The following is a 9,899-nucleotide window of genomic DNA, read 5'->3' on the forward strand; positions in this document are numbered from 1 at the left end:
TGTATAACGAAAACAATAATACAAATGAAAATAGTAAATTAATGAAATTAAATAAAAAGAATTAGGTTTACAATAAAAAATTGATCATAATAATTGAGAGTTTAAGGAAGATTAATGAATGAAGGTAAATTCTTGTAAAAGTTTACATTTTAAGTTGAGACATAAGAGAAAAGATACCGTTTCAATTTTATTTTTTTCACTCCTTATAAAATGTATTAATAATAAAAAGTGCAACTCGTTAGTTTAAGCAAAGTCACTGATTCTTTAATTTGACCGATGAACAAGTCAGATCACACTTATTCCACCATATCAATTTTATATTTAGACTTTTGACATTTTTAATTCGCCGTACCTTTCAATTATCTGTTTGATCGATTTGGCCTGTTTGATCGATTTGGCCTGTTAGGACGGGTCAAATTTTAAAACACAGACTTTAAGTCTAGTCTAATTCAAGGGAGTTTCTAACTAAACTCTTTCAAACAAACTTCTAAACTTTATGTAAAATAAAAGAAAATTAAAAAGTGGTGTTACTCTATTAAAAGTTGAGAGGCATTGGTAGCTAGCATAGTACTATCATTAATTCTACCTTGACCCATCATTATCCACTAATCACGGAGAATTAATTGCATCTATGTTGCACAAAATAAATATTTCTCTTTCAAAACCCTTTTAACAACCCATCCTTGCTTTTGTTTGGTGAAAATTTCAATATCTTAGTACTATTTTCACGTTCTTAATATATTTAATCAATTTAGTTTTTTTTTTTAAGATAGTTCGGCATATTGATTAAATTTACTTGTATTTAATATGGTTCATTTACTATGAAGAGAATATAGCCAAAGCTACTACCTGGCAAGTATTAAGACAAAAACATGACAATAATATTAGATATCCAACAATGTACATAACTATTAAAGCATATAATTGCAAAGATTCACAAGATAGAAACTGATCCTCTTTCACAATGCGCCAAAATGTGTGTTCTGGAAAAAACATTATCCATAACAGTTATGGATGAAGAAGGTTTAATAATGGAGATTTCAGTTTCCATCCAAATGTTATGTCAAGGTTATAGGACATGATGAAATAAAAAATCAAATAAGCATACTAAATAAGCATACTGAATTGTTTAAAATATAAATGATGGAATGAAATACTAAGAATGTATTTCATTCTATTTCATTGAATTTATTTTTTTGTTTTCTAGCCTCCAACTTGTATGAAATCATATCAAACTTTATTTTATTCCATCATGAAAATATCTAGCAATAGAACAATTATTTTATTTTATATTTTACTTCATTCAAACACATTGCTGGCAATCTATTTTGTTACATGATTCATCCATAACTATTATGTTCCCTTGCCGGATAATAAATACAGTTCATACAATCCACAAACCATTCTTTGTCTGCACACCTAAAAGTTACATTGTCAGCATATCTATAAACTATCAGTCATTAGTTATAAACTATAATTATCAACTATTTTTAGCAGAGTCATTGTCACATTCATAAAATTAAAGGCATGCTTGAATGGGAGTATTTTGAAGGGTTAACTAAGTCTATAATTTGATATATATTTGAGATTTTGAAGGGTCAATCATACTTAATAAACTCTCTTCCACGCTGCTCCAAAATCCTCCATCCAAACATATTGCAAGTTACGGTCACTTAAGAAAAAATGTAGTACAAAATATCAGGATCATAACTTCAAAATCTCTTCAGCTAATCTTTGTCCTGAAAGGAAATGATTATCCTTCTTGATTCACTTGTAGGAGTAGGAGAAGTGAATTCATTAAACTCAGCAACCTCCAACTGGGGTACGGCAGAAATAAGCTGTGACTGCCTTCAATTTTCCATTTAAATGAACTTTCTCCACCTGCAACCATGATTGAAGAGTTAGTTTGCTAGAGGAAAAGCTACCAACCAAAATAAAGATATTATGCTGCCATATAGAACATATAATAAGTTCCACATCTGTCAATATACTTCACATAAAAGCACTTAGGTAATGTAGTGCTGAGAACCATGGCATCATTGTCGGAGCTAGGACCCTAATCTAGGGGTGCAAAAACAAATAGATTCAAGATCAAACGAATTAATGGTGTAAATAAAAAATTTCAAGGGGTTCAAAGTGTAATTTATATAGACATTTAAGTGCATTTTTTAAAGTTCAAGAGGTTCAGTTGAACTCCAACAACACCCTTCACACTATAGACAATAAATTATTAGTATTCAAAAGACGGACATTGTCGGTCTCCTCACACCCCCTCCTTTTTATTCTAAAATGGTAGAGGGTTTTTATTGATTAAACTAAACATCCAAAATAAAGCATATCATACAGACAAAAAGTTGAAAATACCTCTAGCGACCATGGCGGACAGGCAGATAGAGATAACTCTGCCAATTGGTTGAAATCAACATTTTTAGGAAGGAACATGACAACTCTGGAAGCAATCTTCTTAGCAGCATTGAACAAGGTATATCTACACAGATGCGGCATTTAGTTAAAATGGGAGGGAAATTTATGTATCTAACTATATATGCAGCAAAAACTGTTATAGTCCTAAGACATAAACTAGAAGATAAAATCAAAAGGAAAACTACTTCCTTCGGTCTTGAATATAAACAACAAAAAAATCATGTTTGTTGGTCTAAAGTATAAGTAAATTTTAACTAATTCTGTTATATTTAATGATATTATTTCTATAAATACCCTTCAATTAGTTAAGATTTTTTTATTTTTCAATAACCATTTTATTCTCATAAAACAAAATTTCCTTGGATATTAAAATTACTTTCTTGATTAATTTGAGAAAATTAAACATGATAAACTACTTCACACCCCTCAATGTGAAAGATAAAAGAGGTATGAAGTAGTTTATTTTTGCTTGAGTACAAGACCGGAGGGACTGTAGACAAGCATCTACTTACCCATCACGCGGTCTAAGCATTGTCTTCATATCATAGGTCAAAACCTTAGCATAATCAGGTCCACCCCAAGGTGGAGATAGGAAAACAGTGTCAGCCTGCAAGACAATATAGTTTGTCATCAAATATCCAAGAAGTGTAAGTGTAAGCTATTACTCCCTCCGTTCCTTTTTAAGTGTCATTTTAGCAAAAAGCTCTTCAACCAAGATAGTGGATTGTTAGAGTTACTTTTCCTATCATACCCTTATTTATTTTTCTCTTTCCAAATAAATTCATTCATGCACTCTCTTTTTCCAATAACTAATTAAAAAATGTGAGGTGGAGTTATTAAGAAAATAAGGGTATAATTGACAAATTATAACATTAAATTATAAAACGACACTTAAATAGGAACAAAAAAATTCTTCTAAAACGACACTTAAAAAGGAACGGAGGGAGTAGTATGATTCCGAAAATGACCTTTATATAATGTATATTCCTGACAACACAGTTACTAGAATCATTTGATTTTCAAGGAATTTAAGCTCTTCTTAAAGAATCCATTTATCATATATTCAAAAGGTGGATAAACAGACAGATACTCATCAAGTGGATACAGATGAGGATAAAAGGTATCCCATAATCAACAGCGCAAACACAAGTATCACCTAGTTTTGGTATAAAGCTAGGCAGAGCCAGGCAAGAGATATAATTTGACAGAAAAGGATGGGATAAAAATGTGAAGTTATATATTTGCCTTTCTAATGGTGCCAATACTTTAAAAACATCCAAAATATATGCGGTACGACTAAAACATATCAATCATGGCATCAACTCTCTTGTGCAAAACAGCAAAACATATAAAAAGAAAACTTTAGTACCTTTAACTTTGGTGCCAAGAGGAAGAAGTCGCCAATTATGAAGTCAATTTGATCATCCACCCTATAAATAGAAGCATTATGCCTAGCATAATCAATCTTCAATGGATCAATATCGATTGCAATCACATTTCTGCACCTGTAATATCAAATAATTGATTGCCATTAATAGAATTAAAATCATTTTCAAATAACTTTCGCAGAGCAAGAGTCAAGTATTTGACCAATATAACAATATTATAGCTACAAAATAGATTAGTCATCTTGAATATTGTTTTAGGGTGAAACAGCATCAAAGATCCAACATGAATCACTTGTCTATATAAAGCAAGAAATTTTGTTATCATTTTATCTGGTATAATTAAGATTTATACAAAAAGAACATTGGCAACTACTAGACTGAAATAAATTGGAATATAAAACATAGGTAAACTAAAGACAAGGATGGGGCAATATGTGAATATATCCTATTATTGTCACTGCAAATATTTGTTGACTACAGCACCTATAATCACATCATTTATGCATAAACTATTATGATTGCTTAAAAAAATGGTGGCATATTTAATCAGGTAAAACATGAAGAGTGATGTTGTAGCTATGAACTATCCCTTGAGAACACAAAGGCACTCAGATAGGCTGATATCATCATACTGAATCCAAAGCGACTTGGAACACAAGGAGGTATTATGTACAAATGTGAGCATAACAACAAACTCAAGAACATGTTTACCATTTCTCTCTTGCTATGTTATTGTGTTATTATTCAAGTTGCTATAAGCATAGAACAATCTTAACCAAACGTGTTAATTTTTTTGTTCTTCATTGAAAAATTTCAAATCTTTTGGAGTTAGATGAATACAATACAACTTCTAAATATTATCCAGTACAGTAACCAAAAACCACACGAATTTATCACCTACGGTGCATGACTAATTAATACACACTACTAACCGTTGTGCAAATTGGATAGCATTCCCACCAACGCCGGTGAAACAGTCAATTACTGTGTCGCCTGCACAACGGGATGCTTGATAATGAGCAATAACCTCTGGAGTGACAGAAAACCATCCTTCCTCGTCCATTTTTATACCATCATCAAATCTAGTGAATAAAATATACCTCTGACACCAATATTTGGCAATGATTGTAGAATAAGCTTCAGGCATTTTTTGAAGTAGGAGATCTGTAAAATGAAAAATGTTTATTACAAGGATATTGCGGTCAACTTTGGACAATATATGGCAACTAGTCAACAAAATCTTTATGTAGGCATTAATATCTAGCATTATATAGGCATATTAGTTTTTAGCAAACCATACAAACATCTATCCAATATTCTACCTATTTAACTACTAGAACAGCTTTAGTAATAAAAAAACTACTACAACAGCAAAGTACTCGTTTAAGCATTTATCAGGTATCAAGTGTTATATGCATTTAACTAAGAAATTACTGTCATAAACTTGGAACCAATTAGCTTAAAGATTCAATAGAATAGCAACATATTGCAAAAGCCACACATGCGGCAGAAGCAGTTTCCAATAATAAAGTATTTATCTCAAACCTTCAGTTTCATAATCAAATTTCTTCCGCCTGGGTTTTCTTTTCACTTTCTTTTCCTGTTTTGACATGAAAGGGTCAAATTTACTATCCAATCCAGGCGTATCAATTGCCATGTTTTCCAGTGGTGTATGATCGACCTCTGATGTTGCTTGACTACATCGATCACTAGAGCTGCAAAAAACATATAAGTTGTCAGGAGAGTAGATAAATCTGCATACTCAAAAAGGTTAGTGCAGACATCCATTTTCATTCTCTTCTTAGAACCATAGACCATTCATTGGCCAGCATTTACAAGTTTAAGGTTTTTGAGGGATTTGTTTTACGACAACACATAAGACTAAGAGTCTCCTGGCTTTATTCTTGCCAATGATTTTCCAAAATAATAATAATAAAGTGACTGGACCTATCTACTTTGTTTGAGCTTAACAATTCACATCATATAACAACGTAATCATCGACATTTTCTAACTCTTTAATTTGTTTTTATATTTGAAAGACTTTATCAAGCAATGTATGGTAGCTGCCTAAGAAAACTTTGGTCCAGCACTCTTATTGTTATTTGCAAGAAAGATAACATGTCAACAAAAAATTGCTTTAGCTTAATGACTATTTCATTTATGCTTGAAGTAAAACAATAAGTTTAGAAAATAAAATACCTAAGGACATGATCCAGGGTATTCGATACTGAGCAGCATGAAACTCCGTTGTTGCAACTACTCCTCTCAAGATTCTCATCTGAATGATTAAGACATTGGTCTTCATTATTGGTAGCAACGTCAGAGACCATATTTCCAGCAGCAACTCCAATCTCAGTTGAATAATCTTCATGTTGCATTCCTGATAAGTTCTCTTCCACCAAGGTTTCTTCAGATGGTCTTTGTGTTTCACATTCCTCTGTTGACTTTAAAGCTTCACTATCATCTAATTCAGTATACCCACCAAATGCTAGATGCTCCATCCCTGGGGGTGGGTCCCATGTAGAAATGTCTGTTTTGACATTATAGAAGTATCTTTGCTTATAGAAAGTGTCCCATAACACCATCCAATCTCCAAGTTCACCACAATCATTTGACCCATCAATTCTGCCACATCCATTCTCTTCCAAACTCATGGGAAGTGGTTCTGGTTCATTAGCTTGTGGCTGCCGTGCGGCAGCACCATCATCATTGAAAACAGACTCACAATCTGCAGTTTTGCAAGCAATGGGTGAAATTTCTAAACATTCATTGTCAACTTCGCCCAATTCTATCCCACAAAAATTGACACCAGCACCTGTCAAATGGCTTCCAGCAGAGACTCCTGTATCCAAGGCACATGTAATTTTTAAATCAAAGTCACTATTCTGGACATCATTAGTTTCTGCAACTTTTATACTGTTATTTCCCTCCCTGGAAATGCCATTAGCAAACCCAGCACAGTACGATGCATCATCTCCTTCACCAGAGAGACATTGGGCCATGTCAACTTCCACTGCACCATCACAGTAGGATGTTTCACTTTGGCCCAGCATTGATATACAAGATAAAGAACTGTTAGTTTTATCATGAAATTTAGCAGGAGATATAACCTCCTCTGTGCTCACTTCATTTAGAGCTTCTTCAACAGGATTGTTACAAGTACGTGGATGCTTGGATCGTACACGCTTCTTTTTACTTTTTACTTGTCCACATTTCTACAACAAGATAGAAACATATGGTTGATAGAAAATTTACAATCATACATATAAGAGCAGAACATGAATGATAGAGGAGAAAAAGTGTTGATACTATTTCACCAACCGAAAGACAGTATTTGTTTAGTAACACTAAAATTATGTCTTTTGGTGTGCTTTGAAGAATTCATATGAGCTTATCTTACGTGGCATAAACATTTGTTTACAAACATTTGTGTAAGTATTTGAAATAACCTATAAAAATAATCACAGCGATATCTGAATTACATCCTCAGTTCCAGTTTGATTTTAAAAACAACTAATACACGGACACTTAATTACCTTTCATATCCCCGTGAACATTGGATATTTTCTTAATCAAAACAAGGGTGGGCAAAGTGCTAAGCCCACCTATGAGCTAGTAATAGTTTGGTTCACTTCTCTAATGAGTGAATCACTCAAGTAAGTACTAAGTAGTACGTATTTGGTTTTATTTTTGGTCAAAATAAACTGTTTATTTTTAAATATGTAAGACATATTGACTCACAAATGTGACTATGGGCTCATTGCCAAAGAGTGTGTTTGAATGTGGAGTCTTGGAGGGCTAAGTTGATATTTTGATATGTATTTGAGATTTAAAAAAAAATTGAAAGAATAACATGATAGATGATCCTGGTGAGCTTAGAGTAACCCAACTTGGGCCAGTATTCTTATTGAGTAGACATAAAATGAATATGCGAACCTAACCCATCTATTAACTAAAACATATATCAGGAAAAAAAGTTTAATCTATACATCTAGGTACTACCTTGTTTGTCTCAAAGGAGATAGGGAGACCCAATTCATTCATTTGTTTGTTCAGTTCCAAATCTTCGGGTACTATAATAATGTTACTCCGATCTACAAAACATAAAAGAAAAAACAATATGCAAACCTTTTCATTCATGAACCAGTTTCAGTGAAAACAAATAAATAAGAATAAACTATCAATTTAGTCCCTAAACTTTAATTGCATCTTCAATTTAGTCACTAAACTATATTAATATACAGTACACAGTCATTTTGGTCCCGGAATGTGTAACAATGTCATTACAATCCTTGAATGTATCAAAATTGCAAATACATGTTGAAGTATCATTTCTGTTTGTAATTTATGGACTGAATTGACTCACAAAAAATATAAATTTGAGGAACAAAATGACAAATTAACAATCAAAATGACTAATTAAAGTGACGCTTGAGAATGTGCTTGCAATTTCAATACATTTGGATACTATAACTACAGCGTCTCGTACATTTAAGTAAAAAAAAGGTTATAATATTCCATTTTTTCTCATAGTAATCATTAGTCTCTAGATATACAAAATCCATCAATTTAATTCAATCTCGTAAAGTATAAGAAAATACGGGTATGTTTGGTTCTGCAATGACGAGAATTGATTGTGAGTAAATTGATTTTGTAGAATTGACTTTGGTTAAAAATGAGATGGATGTAAAACTGATTTATATTTAGATACATTTACGTAAAACTGATTTGAACAACAAATTTCAGTGTAAAATCACTCAAAAGCTACAAATTTTTCCTTTAAGTAGAATCAATTTTGGAGGCGGAATCAATTCTACTTAAGAAGAATCAAACACCACAAAATCATTCCAAAATCAATTATACCTCTCTAGAATTGTTTCTTTACTCTTCCAAAACCTAAACCAAACATACACTTTAGGTACAATTATACAGTTTAGGAACTAAATTAGAGATAGAATTATAGTTGATTATAAGCAAAATTGATGACTCAATCAATAAATAAATAAAAAAAGAGTGTTGAAATAAAGAATGAAAAAGTACTAGCCAGGAATGGGATTTGATTCGTGATTGCTGTAATGAGCTTCAGACGATGGTTTAACCGGGAAGCCAACATCCCTGTAAAAAAAAATAGTAGAAAGGTAAAGAAAACCTAATTGCACATATTGATAGAGAAGAAAAAGAAGAAGAAGAAAGAGTGAAAGAATACTGACCAGAGAAAGACTTGAGTAATAGTGAAGAGAGGGCCGAGGGACTGGATAGCAGCGCCTTCGTAGTCGGAGTCGGAGATTACCATATCGGAAACTGAGAGTAGAGTATAGTCACTACCGTCTCCGGCTACCTCTATGAAAACGAAGCGCACCGTTTTACTTTATTAAGTAGTGTACTCACTCTATGCGGTTCACACTCTCGTCTTCTCGGAAGTTCAAATAATTATGAATAATATTACACGTAATTTTAATTTTAATCTTTTTTATCACATTAACACCGTTTTTTTGATTTTTTTTTTTAAGAAAAATCAGATATTTCAAAAAAGAAAAACATAAATAGAAAAAAAAATGCAAATAATCAAGTTTAAAAAAAAATTTACCCAAAAAATCAGGTTTTTGGGAAATTACCTGGGTGACCAGGTTTGGAAGTTGCCCTAAACATAGGAGCCACCTTCCGTGGCGCCAATGTGCATTTTCTTCTTCTTATGCGCCACCTGGGGTGGCGCCTATGTGTTTTTTTTTCTTTTTAACATATTTAAAAAAAAAACCTATTAAATAAAAAATTAGACGTGCGGGGATAGTGTTTAATGATATAAATAGGGAAGAAGAACATTACAAATACGGGAAATACGGGACAAACATTACAAATACGGGAAATACGATAATTTTTTAAAAAAACATTACACATATTCTAATCTTGACCCTTATGACCGTCAGTTTCGCACCCTGGCGCTGTTCGGATCCGTTGGGAAGGTTGTCGACGACCCCCTAGCCCTTGGTTGTTCTCGTTGTGTTTGGGTAGGTGGGCCTCAGATTAGCCCTTCCATGCACTCGTTGGACATGTAGTCTTCAATCCTACTGTCAAATAGTCGGGTCCCC

At 32.7% G+C, this 9,899-nt stretch overlaps 1 protein-coding gene across 6 annotated transcripts; it reads right to left on the reverse strand.

Moving 5' to 3' along the window:
• Window positions 1–1,392: 1,392 nt before the first annotated feature.
• Window positions 1,393–9,228, reverse strand: LOC131596510 (uncharacterized). 6 transcript variants are annotated; one of them, XM_058869173.1, is made up of 11 exons: window positions 9,024–9,228; window positions 8,858–8,928; window positions 7,816–7,907; window positions 6,629–7,028; window positions 6,013–6,541; window positions 5,358–5,527; window positions 4,745–4,976; window positions 3,794–3,929; window positions 2,937–3,031; window positions 2,365–2,488; window positions 1,393–1,881 (listed from the first exon to the last, which is right to left on the reverse strand). In XM_058869173.1, exons 1-11 carry the CDS (start codon window positions 9,104–9,106, stop codon window positions 1,804–1,806), a joined length of 2,010 nt encoding a protein of 669 aa, XP_058725156.1. In that variant the 5' UTR covers window positions 9,107–9,228; the 3' UTR covers window positions 1,393–1,803. The 6 variants fall into 6 exon arrangements, with proteins under 6 accessions (XP_058725156.1, XP_058725154.1, XP_058725155.1 ...); XM_058869171.1 differs by having other exon boundaries at window positions 6,013–7,028; XM_058869172.1 differs by having other exon boundaries at window positions 6,013–7,028; window positions 8,854–8,928; window positions 9,024–9,162.
• Window positions 9,229–9,899: the final 671 nt, after the last annotated feature.

Source organism: Vicia villosa, linkage group LG4, assembly GCF_029867415.1.
Source record: "Vicia villosa cultivar HV-30 ecotype Madison, WI linkage group LG4, Vvil1.0, whole genome shotgun sequence".
Classification (NCBI taxonomy): Eukaryota; Viridiplantae; Streptophyta; class Magnoliopsida; order Fabales; family Fabaceae; genus Vicia; species Vicia villosa.

Coding starts and splice junctions, on each gene's coding strand:
- LOC131596510 (XM_058869171.1), bottom strand. CDS start 9,106: ATGGTAATCTCCGACTCCGACTACGAAGGCGCTGCTATCCAGTCCCTC. Junction 8,929..9,023: donor ATTACTCAAGTCTTTCTCTG/GTCAGTATTCTT, acceptor TTTTTTTTACAG/GGATGTTGGCTTCCCGGTTA. Junction 5,528..6,012: donor ACCCTGGATCATGTCCTTAG/GTATTTTATTTT, acceptor TGTTTTTTGCAG/CTCTAGTGATCGATGTAGTC.